We start from the raw sequence: 18,038 nt of genomic DNA on the forward strand, positions 1-18,038 counted from the left end.
CTTCTGCTTTTATGACAGAAAAGCATGCAGTGTCTGATCCAATACATCTAGAAGAAAAATGGCACCAGACGGACTCTACAAAGGGGTCCCTGCACACTCCAATCAGAGCTAAGCAGTGCACGGACACCTTCTCGACAAGCAGAAAGGAAACACTTAAAGGGTCTCTGTGGGAAAAGTCATTTTTTTAACTAATCACATCCTTGCATAGGCTTCAGAAATGCTATTCGACTCCTACCTTTAGTATGTAAATCTCCTCAGTGGTTTCTGAATAAGTCTGTTTTTATTCATATGCTAATGAGCTTCCAGCCAGCACAGGAAGTTCTCAGCAGCACTCATCTCTGCTATTATCTTCTATGTGTGTGTGCAAACAGGAAGCTGAGTAGTCATCAGCAGCAGCAGCAGCCTGTGCTGTATACACCCATAGGCACAATAGCAAAGGGGGTGCACGATGCATCGTGCACCAGTCTAATTAGCATATGAATAAAAACGGACTTATTCAAAAACCACTGAGGCAATTTACATACTAAACGTAGGTGTGGAATAGCTTTTGTAAAGGCTATGCAAGGATGTGATTAGTTAAAAATGACTTTTCCCAATGATAGAGCCCCTGTATTAATGAGTCAGGAACCAGATAAGAATACTTACACTAACTGAAGCATACACTTTAAGGTATAAAGGAAGGCTAAGGAAGTCATATTTCAAAAGGCATATTTCACATTCATGTCCACAGCTCAATTCAGAACCGCCATCAGATCGTATTTGCGATACAAAAATTGAGGCCTCATTGTGAGTAAAAGTGGATCAGGCGTGCTCGGTGTCTAGTATGTGTCCCATCTAACTCACGGACATTTTCAGCTCTGTTACAGAACAGAAATGACAACACAGATGAAAACGGGAATGAGAATAGATCTTTTCTATATAGAAACACTCAAATGTTGCTATAAAAATAAAACTTCCAAATAAATCCAATGTGTGGAAAGTGATAAATTCCTTTCCAATGAAAGCTGAGAAACATTTCATTTGGTCTCCACATATCTGACTACTAAGTAGGGTGGCTAAGATGGGAAACAGAGCCAAAGCCACAGTCATGTCACAAAGAGAAGCCGCTGTTCGCTCGCCTTTCAAGCCTTACCCTTGTGCAAAAGCTAAGCATGGGAGAAATCGAAATAAACTACCACAAAGGCAGGAATGAAAATAAAACCGCGACCACAAACACTGCACCAAATCTGACAGCGCACATGGTTATAGAGAGTGTAAGGCTTCACTTAGAGACTAAGGCACAAGTCACCTTCTTTAAAGAGCATATGACAACAGGAGCACCAAATATAGTGCGTTACATATAATGGCGATCCCTTACAATCCCTTTATAGGGATGCTATTATTCAGACGATATTTTTTTCTAAGTACCACGTCGGAATAGCATTAAGAAGGGCTATTCGTCTCCTACTTTTCGTTATCTTCTCCGTGCTGCCGTTCGCCTACAATCCCGGTTCTGGTCAGTATAAAAATGAGTTCTCTCGCAGCACTGGGGGTGGGCCCCAATGCTGTGAGAGAACTCTCTCCAGCGCTGCCTCCATCTTCGTCAGGAACGGCCTCTCCATTCTCTTCTTCCGGCAGAGTCTTCTTACTACTAGGCCTCGGGCAGAACAGACTGCGCATGCCCACAGGCCCCGAGAAAATGGCCGCTTACAATACTATACAAGTGGCATTTTCTCGTGGCCTATGGGCATGCGCAGTCTGCTCTGCCCAAGGCCGGAGGCCTTAGAAGTTACAAGCCACCGCCAGAAGAGGCTGAAGATGACGCTGCTGAAGAGGCGGAGGCACTGGAGAGAGTTCTCTCGCAGCATTAGGGATGCCCCCAGTGCTGCGAGAGAGATAATTTACATACCAACAAGAACCGGGATTGTAGGCGAACGGCGGCATGGAGAAGACAACGAAAGGTAGGAGAAGACTAGCCTTTCTTAAGGCTATTCCGACAAGGTACTTAGAAAAAACGTCGTCTGAATGATAGGATCCTTTTAAGACACTTTCTCGTATCCATATTCGTACTGGGAGATATTGTCCACATTTCCCAGTCCAACTTTGGTTCCTACGAATTGAACTTGCAACATGACAGGGCTTCATGATGGTGTGAGCTTCAGAATGACCTCAGCTTTGCTGTTCTCCACTCATGGCATAATGTAGTGATCCTGAGCCTTACAAATCAATACTATGCTGTATATTTAGTTCCCAGAAGCCACAGTGGGGCCTGGAAAATACAACGACAAAAGTGCAGAATTTCTCAATCCAAACACGGCTGTGTGAAAGGGCCCTAAATGCTATTTGTGAGCACATTTATAACGTAGCATGGTTGTAAAAGTGTGAGATTTCATTTTAGTAAATATTTACTAGAAGATATAAAAGTCATCGTCTTTCTACTGTGTGGAGACTTAAGTGCAAACCAGACTACACAGGAAAGACACACGGAGGACCCAAGGAGTATGGTGGTCAAGGTGCAGAAAATAAAAATAGAAAGCAGCAAAGGTTATAAAATCCTCTGCCAGTCCAGGGCAAAGAAGACATCATAATGAACCTTGACCAAAGGCCAACCACAAGACAACTAACACCGTACCTCAAGTAAGTAAAACAATAGGCCACAAAGACAAAGGCAAGTGAGGTAACATCTTGGAAGGGAAATATTTAGTGTTCACTTTTTAGAATAGTCCTTGTATTAGTCAATTTACATATTAGCTTTGTGCCTTAAACTCGGACAACAGCTAGCATATACAGTATAGTATATAAATAGCCAGGGGTGACATGGTAGATTCTAAGGGGCCAATGAGATCTACACTAGGCTCACACCTGCGTTTGGGTTTCTCTTTGGGAGGTCAGCTTGGGGACCGCACGAACGGAAACTTAATCCTTTAACAAAAAGCGTTACCTCAGAAACCTGTGGACCCCAAAGACCAGAATAGGGTCCGCTGGATTTCCACTTTTCTCTCTGCATTTTTCAAGCAGAATGGGGAATGGAATCACCAGGCAGAGAACGGGCGCAGAAGTGAACCTAGCCTTATGGCCAATTTTTTTTTTTTTTTTTTTAGTAGCCACATATATTCCTGATCACACTTGCGCCGCTGTCCACCCTTTGTGATTCCAGGTAAAACAGCTTGCCGGCAGTCAGTTTAAAAACCCATTCATTTCGAGGGGCCACACGGTGGCTCAGTGGTTAGCACTGCAGCCTTGCAGCACTAGAGTCCTGCTGTTCAAATCCCGCCAAGGGCAAAAAAAAAAAATCTGCAAGGATGAAAAAAAAAAAGTCATTTCAATGGGTCTCTAAAGCAAACCGCTGGTGTTCGTATGCAGCCTCTCCGCCATGAAGCCATTTTTTTTTTTTTTTTTTTTTGCACAGACACAAAGTTGCACATGCAGGATTTTGTGCCCATGCAAAAAAAAAAAAAACAAAAAAAAACAAGCAGTTTCACAGCGGAGGGGCTGTATACAGACACCACAGCAATTTGCTTTAGAAACTCATTGAAATGAATGGGTTTTTAGACTGACTGCCGACAAGCCGTCCCAAGCTGTTTTTTTGGGAATTTCAGCGGACTCACAAAGGGCGGACAGCAGCACAAGTGTGAACGCCCCCTAAGCAGATTACCATATGCAGAAATATATAGCATGCAGAAGAGATGCAATACCATGTAAGTTACTTATGTAAATTCTTCCTCACTCTAGGCTTATGAGTCCAGAGGTCGGACACACTGTAAGAATGATAGCCATCTCTTGGTAAGCTGTCAGTCACAAAGTAGGCAAATGTCCGAGGCCAGCAAAGATTGTAACACACTCACTCCTAGAAGACAAATTTGGTGGAAATTCTGGCAATAGAAACCCTAGCACAAGTGACACTATAAATTTGCCTCATGACAAATGTCCCCCAATGATCTAAGTGTTCAGAAATGACTTACATATAATGATTAGATAAGAAAGTAGGATAAAACTGAACACCCATTATGGGAAATAGAAGAGATAATAGGATGACTGGCCCATACTTGCAGACAGAACGTGCAGCAGATTTATCACAGTGACTGATGCTAGATGATAAAGCTGGAATATCCCTAGATTGTCTAGTCTATGTTCACAACACCTTTTCGTTGGCTTACTTTGAGCCTGAATTATACGGCACAACGGTGGCACATATAAGCCATATCCCTTTTAACACAATTATGCCAGGATCTAGTTGTAACCCCAATGGTAAATCTGGGCCAATAGTATCTGAACAAATAACAGCAGAGTTCAGGCCGTACGTATACAAATATTGTATGTATAATGTAGTCTAGACCCCTTTACAACAAGCATAAATGAGCCTCTCAGAGTTGCTGATGAGATCTATAGGATGTGCAACATATTCTACGCTGAAATTTGCCTTCTGTTTTGTAGCCACGAAATTCCTGACAGGCAGCACAGTGTTGTCTTCATCTTATGAATAAATTATGATCTTGAAGGAGGGAGAAAACCCTACAAAAATAAAAACGAGCCGCATCCCCCCCCCACCCCCCGAAGCAAAACCGCCAGCAATGCAGAATTCTACCGGCGTGATTTACAATCAGTGTGTGCATCATCTGCCTAAATATACAACTAGCACAAGCAAATAAACAGTGTTGGTATAGCAGGGTAAACCTGGCTTCCCCTACCAGGCTGGCACGCTTTCTACAAAAGGGAATCAAAATCCACACAAAAAAAAGGAGGAAATAACCCTGGTACATGTATCAGCTCAGAAAACTTGTGTCATTCTGCAGGATGCATGAATCTCTGAAATATTCTTACAGGCTAGTACCATCTGTCTCAAGGAAAAGATGGAAGACAGTCGCCCGGGTATGTACACAGGGCATTTAAGGGGTTATCAGAAGGGATAACCGAGCCACCTAGTAAATGTAGTATGTAGTGAGTGATATGTTTGACGTGCCATAAAGCCTGATGTTCCTGAATATCATGTGACTCACACAATTCAAATGGGAAAGATAAAAATTCCAGAACGCACAAATAAAAGCAGAACACATAATGGTCCCACAGGTTTATCCAAGTCTGCATGCTTCAAAGAGAACCTGCGATCTGCAGGTATGTAGGGCCTTACACGTCCAATGTCATTCATCCGTAGAATATCTTTATAAACACTGACAGCATACGGACAGAAATTGATGACGTGTGCATAAGGACACAGAAGGAATAGCTAAGCGGAAAGCAGACTTGTGGGAAAGGAATCCGCATAATCTATATTTTATGCATTTAAATCTATCCTAGTTTGGGGCCTAGGAGTCCAGTGGGCGGTCCTTGGATGAGAACGTATATACAAATAGCTGTAAATCACAGTAGGACCACTCACATGACTATTAAGATGAGAAATCAGTGTGACTAAATGACAGGTTATTTGCATCAAAGTGACAGGTTAACTGGAAGCTTGTGGACATGGCTAAGGTTGCATCGGTTTGTGATCTATGGAGAAGGATGTAATATAGAACAGTGCTAGGCATTAATACTGGCTGATTGCATCACCGTGTCCCCTTTACTCAATGGATCGCCATGAATTCCCATTTAGGTAACCAGATTACTACTCACCAGGCAGGACCAATCTTAGGCCTCATGAGCACAGTTGCAATTTTATTTCCAACTGCGGATAAAAGTCCGGCCTATACATTACAATGGGGATAATTCCATTTGTGTCTGTGTGTTGGGGCTGCATTTAAGATCCACAAATTATGAAGCAGATCCACATGCTTGTCCACATTTGCAGCATGGTCCATTCAATAGAATGGATGGGTCATTCATGCATTTTCACTGTCCCACAGATTGCACACCATCGGGCTCATGAAGCAGACGTGGCTCTAGCCATTACTGAAGGTACACAAACTTTGCTGACCCCCAACAACAACATTTCCTGATTTTATCACCATTCACTTACTATAACTATTGCAAGAATCAGAGGAACAAAGTTACTCTGTTCACATTGGTGCCATAAAGCATCTGTTATGATGGATTCTGGAATAGAGGATAAAAGTTTGTTTTTTTTTTCTTTATGTTTCTGATGCTTTGCTGGATGGACCAATGCACCATGCTACGCCATTCACACTGTCAATGAGCACTGGTAAACTGACACAAAAGAATGAAGTGTGACTAGATCCTAGGCTGATCAGATATGGATAGACAAAAATCGATCCCACCTATCATAGTTTAGTTTAATACCCAAGTAGCACCAGACTTCCAATGCCTATTGAAGTACTGAATGTGTGTAAATATGAATAAAACAAGTCAAGAAGTAGACAGTAAAAATGTAATACATGGAGGGATCATTCACACCACTGACACCCATGTATCAGTACCTTACTCCCACAGCATGGTACCATGTCCACTGTGACATTACACCCCATTTATTTCGAGACTGCTGTTTAATAGACAACAATACATAAAGATAGTAATCTGTGCAAACCTGTATAACGCCATGAACACTAGCCAACAAGACCAAGCCCTCTGCAGTCCAATGAATATGCATCAGAAATGGCAGGGCTCCCTATCATCGCCACAGACACCCAGCACCCGAACACTCCACATCAGTAAGGTTGTGTTCACATCTGAGCTTGAGACGCTATTCAGGACCTCAGTTGCAGATTCCTTCAAAACTAGTCAAGAAAATAGCGGAGAGAATACTGTGGCCTTCTGCACTAAAACCAAGGGCATTGTGACAAACATAATGGGACGTAGCTCACCGTCATGTTTGGTTTTCTACTCCTGTGATGGAACAGAAATGACTAGCACAGATGTGAACCCAACCTTACGGGTACACGTCAATGACGACACCAAGCACCATGTCATGACATCTCTAACACTAGGCCACTGCAGAACCAATGCTGGCAGCAAGCTAACTTTATACAAGTCAGATCATGTCATTTTTGGTGCACTATCTGCTTAAAGGGTATTCCTGCCACAATGTGGGCAGCACGGTGGCGCAGTGGTTAGCACTGCAGCCTTGCAGTACTGGAGTCCTAGGTTCAAATCCTGCCAAGGGCAACATCTGCAAGGCGTTTGTATGTTCTCCCTGTGTTTGCGTGAGTTTCCTCCGGGTACTCCGGTTTCCTCCCACACCAAAGACATACTGATAGGGAATGTAGATTGTGAGCCCTATATGGGACAGTGACTGACAATATCTATAAAGCGCTGCGGAATATGATGGCGCAATATAAGTAAGCATAATAAATAAATAATAAACCTGTTACCCCCTATCCACAGGATAGGTAGTAAGTTGTTAAATGGTAGAGATTCAACTCCAGCGATAACCACTGATCACGAGCACTGGTGGTGGTTTTGCACCCCAGTTTGTAGAGAGGTGGTCATCGGAAATGCCTATCCATGCCTCTGTGATTTCAATGAGAATTCCAGATAACCAAGCACGGTATGTCAGCAGCCCCAAGAGTGGGCACACATTTCCAACAATCACCTCTGTATAGGTTGTAGCTGGAATGCACCTATACTGTCCGGGTGCAAGGAATGAAAAATGACTCATACTGTACTTACCTGCCCTCCCCATCACATGCAGAGCTGAACTCTGATCCCCCCCCCCACTGGGATTTGTTTACAAGCTGCAGCGGTGACATGCTCCTACACATACATCACAGCTGCAGCCAATGGCTGGCATCAGCAGTCTCATGCTGTATACCGCTGAGGCCAGTGATTGACTGCAGTGGTTATGTGTGTATACAAAGCATGTCACTGCTGCACCTTGTAAACAAACCTCGGCACTGACAGCAGTGGGGAGCACAGGTTACCCATAGGCACATCAACTTCTAGGAGCTGAACAGCCAACAGCTACATAGGCACGTACTGGGCAATGCCTAGGATGGGTACGTTAGTTTTGGCAACATAACAGTGAACTGACAAATGGGCAGTGTCTACCACCCAATGTCAACAGGACATCACCTCCGCCACTAACATGACACCATGGATGCACCTAGTGACAGGCAGTGAAATTCTTGGCACAGATTGCAGAGGATAGTGGAGACTAAAAGAAAAACATGAAACTGCTGGAGTCGAAGATGAGACTCCAAAGCGGTGCAGCCCACTGCAGATTTGTATCACTTTAAAGGGCATGTCAAGCTTAATTTTTATTTATTTATTTTAAAGAAAGGGTTATGGTTATGAAAACATGACTAACAATATTTACCATACATTGCTTCCCAGGCCCCCTTATACTCTAACCCAAGGAGATACCGCTCAGCAAGTCACTGGGTCACGCCTGCAGTCAGTGACTGGCTGTGTAAAGGGATCAGGAAATAGATAGCAGGGAATTGTCAGAATGACAGCAAGTACTTGGACAGGTAACTAATGCTTTTATTTTTAACCCAGTCTGCCCCTTTTCTAAAAATGCTACCCTGCTGAGCAACCCCTTTAAAGAGGATCTTTACCAACCCCAGTTCTTAGCATCAGTTAATAGGCACTGCTCTACTGATTATAGCGCTATTTGTTCTCTAGTTCCCACCATCCCCAAGCAATAAATGCTGTTAGTTTTGGTGCCTGGTGGGCAGGAACTGCCTTATTGTCAGTACTGAACCTAAATAGCACATGAGGCACCAAAACTAACTGCACTGCCAATTGCTTGGGAACGTGGGAGCTAGAGAAAAATTCTACAGAACCGGAATCAGTAGCTATTAAATGATGCAAAGAGCTGGAGGTGAAAGGTCTTCTTTAACTATAGGTAATGGAGAATCAGAAATTGTGGACTTCAAAAAGATTTAGGTCACGAGTTGCAAGAAAAGTCGTAGTCAAGGCCTAGGACATAAGCAGTCAATATGTGCAATGATCAGAGATGGACATAGTAAATATGCCAAGGAAACTTAAAGGCCTAGCAATAGTAACTTCATATATAAACAGAAAACATTGCAAAAGTCAGCAAATGTCTAGGTGCGCTGGTCACCTGGATCATGGCGTTTACCAACCATCGTGCCACAAGGGAAAATATTGTCACTGAAGCAAAAGTGCAGGATCATTATGACACAAGCACTGGCTGCGATGAGTGATGTATTCCTGTTCAGCAGGACATGTCAATGTGTCTGGAAATTAAGGTTCAGGCAAGACATTACCAATCCTTTCTTAAAGAGGTTGCCTGCTTTTGGCATTTTAGGGCCACAAGGTAAAGGCAGTCTAGCAGATATATACGGTAATGTGGACTGAAACACACACAGCTATGTGTATTACACAGGCAAAAGCAGATCTGTATCTGAGGATGTTAGTGTATGGGAAGAAGCAGCCAAATCACGTGTCACACATGATGCCACTGATGACAGTGTGCCCACAGATAACGAGGGATGATGCCCATGAATTCAGAAATACACCCCCTACTGTACATGGCAGTGCTGTCACATGTAATGCCATTGATGACAGTGTATGCCCACAGCTAATGAAGGATGCAGCCCACTGACTTGGAGTGCACCCCCCCTGCTGCCCATGTCTCCGATGTCACAAGTAATGCCCATTGATGACAGTGTGCCCACAGATGAGGGATGATGCCCATGAATTCAGGTATACACCCCCTACTGTACATGGTAGTGCTGTCACATGTGATGCCATTGATGACAGTGTATGCCCACAGATGATAAAGGCTGCTGCCCATGAATTCATGTATATACCCTCCTGTGATGCCCACAGATAATGAAGGATGCTGCCCACTGAATTGGGGTGCACACCCCCTGCTGCCCATGTCTGCAATGACACATATAATGCCAACTGATAACAGTGTGCCCACAGATAATGAGCGATGACGCCCATGAATTCAGGAATACACCCCCTACTGTACATGGCAGTGCTGTCACACATGATGCCATTGATGACAGTGTATGCCCATCAATTCATGTATACACCCCCCTTCTATCACACGCGAACCCCACAGATAATGAAGGATGAATTGGGGTATACACCCCCCCGCTGCCCATGTCTGTGGTGTGACAGTGTGCCCACAGATAATGAAGGCTGATGCCCCCTCCCTCTCCTGCAGAGACAGATGAGTGTTATTACCTGCAGCTCAGCCCGCTCCACCTCCCATTGCGCTCTCTCCACCTCGAAGCGGGCCCACTCATGCTGCAAGAAGTGCAGGATGCCCGGGATGCTGTACTGGGCCCGGCCTGCCGCCCCTGTGCCGCCGCCTCCTCCTCCTCCTGCACCGCCAGCAGCCGAGGCCGAATCCCCAGCCCCGGCCTCGAATCCCTTGGCGGCTCCCGCAGCCCCCGCACCGGCAGCCGACAGCAGCGAATTGTTATTGTTGTTGAAGAAAACGCCGGGCCCCGCCTGCTCGTCCATGGCCGCCCTCGCAGCAGGGGCCGCGGTTACCACCGAGCGGCCGCCACCGATGCCTGTAGAGGAGAATGAAGAGGAAGAGCCGGGAGGAGGGACAGACGCTCACACAGGCGGTAATGCTGCGACTACGCAATGACCACGTAACGTCACATAAGTCCCGTCCACTGCCGTTCTGTCCCTACAACCCGGGCTCCGCTGCCGCCCACACTCGAAGGAAGAGAAGCTGCTGCCTGGGCGGGTCTCCTGCCTCTCTGACAGCGGCGGCGTGACGTCACGTACGACCACAAGCCGTAAAGTTCGGCACCGCCCTTACCGCCACTTCTTCCTGGTTAGATTTTTTTTTTGTTTGATGGAACTTTATTAACAAAAGCTATATGTAACAGACATATTGGAGAAATCAGACTGTCTATGAAATGCAGGTTGTCGCACGTTACAGTCAATGCGACGTTATGTAAATCCCTCAACATGAAGCAGATGTGGCTTAGCATTAGGTTGGGTTCACACTGCTTCTTTTGGAGCTGTTTTTTGAGGCTTTCTTGTGTGCATTGTTCTCCCATTGATTTCAGTCGGAGTCAAATAGCTGCTTCTTTGGGTTGAGTTCACACTTCTTCTTTTTGGGCTGTTTTTGAAGCTTTTTGCCTCCAAACTTCAAAAATGAAAATTCTCCCATGGATGTCAGTGGGAGCCAGCTAGCATTCTTCAGTGCTGTTTTTGTTATGCTAGAGTTCGGGGTTGCGTTCTTCTGGTCTGCTTTGGGACCCAAAAAACAGAAACCCTATCCACTTAAACAGCGGTTACTCGCGGACTAGAGATGAGCGAACACTGTTCAGATCAGCCGATCCGAACAGCACGCTCCCATAGAAATGAATGGATGCACCTGTGACGCTGACTTTGCTGGCGGCCGGCCGGCGTCACAGGTGCTTCCATTCATTTCTATGGGTGCGTGCTGTTCGGATCGGCTGATCTGAACAGTGTTCGCTCATCTCTATCGCGGACCCTATAGACCATAATGGGGTTTGCAGGGTTTCCGCTCAAAATCGGCAGAAAGAAAAGTCCTGCTTGCAGGATAAGCAGAATGTGGGACAGAGCGTGACTAAAGAAGTGCCCAGCCTTAAAACAAAATGCTCCAAATCCTGATGTAAAAATCAATACAAAAAAAACAATTGCCACAAAATGGAGCTGCTTTGGCTATGTTCACACAGAGTTTTTGCGGAAGGATTTTCAGGCGGAATCCATTTCCTATTTCATGAAGCACATTTTTACAGCCTGCAAAATACTGTGTTAATATACCATTTGGAGGCTGTGTTTTATAGCTGAACAGAAGCAGTGTGAACTCACCTTTGGCCTCTTTTCAAGACTTGACCCCAAAATGGCCCTTTTAGGTCAATACATTAAAGGGGTTGTCCAGGATATTTTAGTAAATCATATTTGATTTTTTTTTTTTTTTTTTAAATGTAGATTGTGAGCCCCACATAGAGCTCACAATGTACATTTTTCCCTATCAGTATGTCTTTTGGAATATGGGATGGAGATCCATGCAAACACGGGGAGAACATACAAACTCCTTGCAGATGGTTTTATGCCCTTGGCGGGATTTGAGCACCAGAGCTCCAGCGCTGCAAGGCTGCAGTGCTAGCCACTGAGCCACCGTGTGGCCCCCCGTCCAGGTTATTTTAGTACTGGGGCAGGAGGCTGGAGAAGGTGAAACCTTAAAAAATAAACGCTGACCTGTCGCCGATGCTGTGGTGCCCCTCACCGCTGGTCCAGGGGCTTGTTCCAAAAGAAATCCTCACCACATGTGACCACTGACGCCAATCAGTGGCCTCGGCAGCCACAAGAGAAGACCCAGGACGTCACCAGTGACGTACGCAAGTGATGTCCTGCTTCTTTCCTGTGACATTTGAGGGCTCTGATTAGCATCAGTAGTCACATGGTGTTTAGGACTTCCTCCAGAACAAACTCCCAGGAGCCACTGGACTGGACAGCAGCAGAGGGGGACACCGGAGCATTGTGGACAGGAGATTATGGGTTGTTGTTTTTTTTGTAGGTTTCACCTTCTCCGGCCTCCTGCCACAGTACTAAAATATCCTGGACAACCCCTTTAATGCAGAATTTAATTAAAATGATATGTACTTTATTTTTTCCTGAAGGGTTTGACAGGATTTTTATAAAATTGATCACAAAGCAGGAAATGTCATAAGATAAATATATTCAATATATGCAATCTATGCTCAGCAGTCAATGGCCTTCCACTTCAGTGGATCTGATCCAATGGTTCCCAATGGTGCCATAAATGACCAATGCAGTCTACAGCAAAAACAGTCCTACAGAGAAGCCAATGGGAGAAGTGCATGAAAAAGTCATATGTAGAGGATGTATAAATTGTTGCATCTTGCGAGAACCATTGCTAGGCAGTGATGATCTCAATGCCTTGGGCTTCCTGGTAATTTTCTCTGATTCGGGCATATTCATTGCATGAAATACAGAGATTATGTCAGCTGTATTTCCAGGACTGAACACTGAACCAGGACCCAGACTGCAAGCGTCACAGTCATCAATGATGTTAGAAGCCCCTGCCTCCCCTACTATAATCATGTTTTTAATATGGTACAGAACCTTCACGGAAACTGTAATTATAACTGTGTATAATGCTATAAATCAGTGTTTGGTATAGGAAATACAACCAACATATGGTCTGTATTTCATAGACCTTATACACAGTCCAGTCACCTTGATGTGAACACCTGTCAAAATCCAGAATAACCACCGTTCGCAGAGCAGACCGCTGTGAGACATGCAGGAAGAGAGCGGATGTTGTGATGATGTTCACTGGGATGTAGAGCCATGCCGACTCCAGTGCCGTGGCCAGCTGTGCTAGGTTACGCGGTTGAGCATCCATGGCGCAAACAACCCGATCGAGGTGGTCCCACAGATTCTTGATTGGGTTCAAGTCCAGGGAATTTGCTGGCCAAGGGAGTACGGTAAACTCATCCTGGTGCTCCTTGAACCACGCACGTACACTGTGAGCTTTATGACACGTCGCATTGTCCTGCTGGTAGATGCCATCATCCTGAGGAAAAACGATTCGCATGTAGGGGTGAACATGGTCAACAAGGATAGATGCATACTTGTGCTGATCCATCGTGCCTTCCACAATGATGAGAGCACCCAGATGGCTGATGACACATGCCTTCTATGATTGGTTATTTAACGTTGACGTCAAAAGTAGGCAGTAGTCACATTAATATGACTGGACTGTGTATGTCTGCATGAAACCTGCCTAAGGAGTTTTCCATATTCTGAGCTACTATCCACAGCCCTGACAACATAGAGAAATTCTAGTATTCTTCTTCTGGCCTCCACCTCTGACATTGCTCTGTCCATAATGATGATGGTGATGATGATGATGATGAATAGGCAATAGTGGTATTTCATTCACAGCGACTTGAGACCATGACATCCAAGTGCCATCCTCTAGCAGCCATTGCACATGACATAAATCGCCAATGCGGCCTGGTCAACACATCAAAGCAATTGAAGAACACTAAATGAGAAGATAAACCAGGGGAGATGCAGGAATGTTTTTAGCTATAGTTGTCAGGTGTAGTGCATTGGCAGAACGGCTGCAGCCTATTACTGACCACAGCCAAGTAAGAATGAGGTCATTGTTCTGAGAACTTAATGGATGTTTTCAATGGTTACTAACATTTGAATAAACTTTTCACAAATCAGCAGTACAAACCAATATACCATAAGAAACTTTATAATATATCTTAAGAAAAATGCCTTTTTGTCCACTTATCAAGCTCTTTTACTGTCCACTTCCCCTGCTAAACCAACATTCACTCTAAAATATACACTGAACTCTGTTTTGCTAGAGAAAGACTAAAAGAAGGTTATTATACTGTCATATTGTTAAAGAAGTCTATAGAGAGGGAAGAGTGAGCAGCAAAGATGGATGCTCGGAAGAAGCTGCTAGCAGTTAAACAAGAAGCTTTCCATCAAACCCCAAGTGCTTTATTGAGGTCCCATTCACATCAGCGTTAGGGTTTCTGTTTAAGGAGTCCGCTTGGGGACCCCCCAAACTGAAACCTATACACATTAAAAAGCGGTTACTTGGGACACCTGCGGACGCCATAGACTATAATGGGGTCCCTGTGGTTTCCGCTCCATTTCTGCATGGAAAGCTGCACTTTTCTCTCCACATGTTTCATGCGGAAACAGAGTGGAAACCACACGGACCTCATTATGGGGTTCATGTGGTTGCCTTAGGTAACCGCTTTTTATACGTATAGGTTTCTGTTCGGGGGATCCCCAAGCAGACTCCCCGAACGGAAACCCGAACACTGATGTGAATGATAAATTATATCAGTACAAGTCAGTACTTCTCTATAATGTCCTATAAGACCCTGCTGTAGCTTTTGAGAGCGAGAGAGTTTTGCAGTAGATTCTCTTCTATTTTTACTTATCTGTCTTCTTCTTCTCTAAATTAACTAAATTATTGTAATTGTTTTCTAACCCTACATAGAGAGTTGAGTCTCTCTTTGATCACTAGGTAATATGTAGAGTAACCTCTTTGTGCAGCATGGAGAGCAGTTAGGTGGGCTGGGAATGAGTCAATAAGGTGCTGGTAGGTTATCTCAGTTATCTGGAGCCCTGTTGCCTGCTGCGCATCCCACATTTGCTGGAGAGAACATGAAGAAGGATCCATAGAGCAAATAGATGACTGATGTGTCATAGATGCTCAATTTAGTTAAATTCCAGGGAATTAGGGGTCCAGGGAAGTACTTTGGACATCTTAGTCAAGTTCTCCCAACCACCGTGGAAAATTTCTAGCCATGTAACATTCAGATTGTCTTTCTGGAAAATTCCTTATGCTTCACTAAAGACTCACAACATGTATGCCTACACATGATCTGCCAGGATGGAGTCATACTCAAATCAGTTCAAACTACCTTCCATGTGGATGAGTGGGCCCAGAGAATGCCGTGTAAAAATTCCCAAGGTCATAATTGTGCCGCCACCAGCTTGTGTTCTTCCAGCAATGTTTGCAGGGTGCGTTCTCACCTGAGACGCCAACGTCCATCCATTCAAAGAAGCAGAAAATGTGACTCAGCAGAGAAGGCTTCCCTTTGCCAATGAGCGGTGGTCCAATTCAGATACAGATGTGCAAATTGAAGCCTTTTTTCCCAATGCACCTTTGTTAGCAAAGTTTCAGTTGCCATCCATCTGCTTCGGAACCCCAGTGCTCCAGAATTGTGGCATAGAAGTCAAAAAGTAGTAGTTTTGTGACTTTTTGAGCTTATTTGGGAAAAAATTGCACTTTTTGAAATTTAACACCACTCGCCATATTCCATGGGTGAGAAAGTGGGTGTAGTTAGCCTGTCCAGATACCTGTATCAAATGCGTCTTCTTAAAAAGATGCAGAAATTGTTGTAATCTCACTCAAGTAAGGTATTGGCATAGAAAGTAGAGTAACATCTCAGAACAGAAGAGCCAGGGCCCATGCACACGGAGTTTACGCGAGCGCATTTTAGCATAATACACGTGTATAGAATACACATGTTAAAATAACACTCCCATTGACTTCAATTAAATCTTTTACATGTGTAAAAAAAAAACATCAAATAACGCGCCAAAAAATGCTACGCGTTTTTTTACTTGTTTTGTACCCGTGTAAAAAATTTCATTGAAGTCAATGGGAGTGTTATTTTAACAAGTGTATTCTATACATGTGTATTATGCTAAAAGGCGCTTGTGTAAACTCCGTGTGCATGAGCCCTTAGGGCTAGTTCACACAGGGCAAGAGGGGATTTTGGCGCGGAATCCTCCTCAAAATCCGCCCCCTCACAAAAGAGGTCTTTGTAGACCGCTAGCGTTCTTTTTTCCGCTAGCGGTTTGTTCCCGCTAGCAGAAGAAAGAAGCGAGCTGCCCTTTCTTCAGGCGGATTGCGCGACAGCGTCCACCTTGTGACAGTACCCTCCGGATTAGGCCCATTCATATGGGCCTAATCCGGAGCGGAAAGCCGCGACGGGATGCCGTGCACACGAGGAATCCCTGTGTGAACTAGCCTTTAGACTTGAAGGTGCTCACAATTTTGATTCATCTGGCAACATTTGATAAATTTGGCATAAATTACTCGAGCATAGACGTCATTAAAGCCGACTTTAAAAATTCCCCTTATGATAAATTCCTCCAATTATTCTCAAATCTTTTTATTGCCTCCATAACTTTTATTTTGCTTAATAAACATGTAATTAAAATCTAGTTGAAACATTCCAGGAAATGGAATCATATACCATAATAATTGTTTTCCAGTAAGCGCTTTCAGCAGGAATATTTCTTTTCTCTCTTGTAACCTTTCATTGGATGAAATATATTAGCTCTGTTGTAATTCAGTCTGCAGAAAGTTCTTTGATTTCTAAGTCCTTCCAAAGGAAGAAAAGGGAGGTGAAATGAGAGAAAAACAGAATTCTTTACTATTTTAAGTGGACTTCATTTTTCAGATGTTGGTTTTTTAATTATTTGTTAAAGGAAATTTATAGCCAAAAAGGAAAGCTTGACTGTGCTGTAAATCCTGGTATGCAGTGAATAGGTCTTTTTCTAGTAAGCACAACAGTCTCTGCTCCAAATTTCTCCTGTTTTTAGTTTTTGGAAGAGGAAGTAGCTGTCATATTTGGTCTCATAAGGTCTTGTGCTGTTTTTTGCCAACTGAACACTTAGAGAGGCCCACCAAATTGATTTCACAAGCCTCTCTGGCAGTGTGTTATAGGAAGAGAACCCTCCAGTTCCTTTTTTTTTTTTTTTTTTTTTTTTTTTTTCCAAAGACTGTGCCACCTGGAAAGGTAGTGTGAAAAATTGTGGCTTTTCAAATGTTACAATGGACGAGATCACTTCTGTTTGCTAAGTGTTCTTAGTGATCAGGGTGATTTAAAGGGGTTGTTTAGCTGCGGTGGCCAAGTGGTCAGTTCATGAAGGCCAAGAGGGGACAGTGGGACACATCAGAGTAACAGCAACAGAGAATGGAGAGTATCATGTCTTTAAATTTTTTATACCATGCTTCCCCCTTTTCACCAGTCTGACAACTCTTTTAACCCTTTCACTGCCAAGGGTCTCTGGAAATTTTGCACTTCCAGTAGCCAGAGCAATTTTCAGTTTTGAGACGCATAAATCAAACCTAAATTGCAACATTAAAAAATCATCCAAACCCCCCCGCCCCCATACCTATATATTTTCTGAAAGTAGACACCTGCAACATTGTCAGAATGCCGCTTGGTACAGTATATGAACAGGCACCTTTATGCAATTTTGATTTAAAGTGAATGTTTTATGAAAAGATGCAAATAAATGTATATTAGTTGTTAAAAGTGGAAACCAAACCATACATTAGTTGCACAAAACCTCCTAAAAATAAGAGTTCAACATGTGCAGAGTTCATACATATCACTAAGGCCTACACCCGCATGCACGTGTCTTCAGAAAATCGCTAGAACTGGAAGGAACAAAAATCTGCTTTGAAGCTGGAAATGTTAAAAAAGTATCATCCTATAAAATGTAGGGATTACACACCATGAAAAGTAAGTGAACCCCATAAACCCTATATAGATTTTGAAAGTAGACAACCTGAAGATTATAAATATCTCAATGAGTCATCGATAGCCATATCCACCTTCATGCAACTTTGTGACAAACACAAAACATTTTTTGAAAAAATGTTCTAAAACACA

At 43.8% G+C, this 18,038-nt stretch overlaps 1 protein-coding gene across 2 annotated transcripts in view; it reads right to left on the reverse strand.

The window, feature by feature from the left end:
• Window positions 1-10,559, reverse strand: part of STRN (striatin) — a 72,712-nt gene extending 62,153 nt beyond the window's left edge. For both annotated transcript variants that reach the window (XM_075267613.1, XM_075267612.1), the window contains exon 1: window positions 10,033-10,559. In XM_075267613.1, the coding sequence (XP_075123714.1) occupies window positions 10,033-10,314 (282 nt within the window). In that variant the 5' untranslated portion in view covers window positions 10,315-10,559. The remainder of the gene's footprint in view (window positions 1-10,032) is intronic.
• Window positions 10,560-18,038: the final 7,479 nt, after the last annotated feature.

This window comes from Leptodactylus fuscus, chromosome 3 (genome assembly GCF_031893055.1).
Source record: "Leptodactylus fuscus isolate aLepFus1 chromosome 3, aLepFus1.hap2, whole genome shotgun sequence".
In the NCBI taxonomy this organism is placed as follows: Eukaryota; Metazoa; Chordata; class Amphibia; order Anura; family Leptodactylidae; genus Leptodactylus; species Leptodactylus fuscus.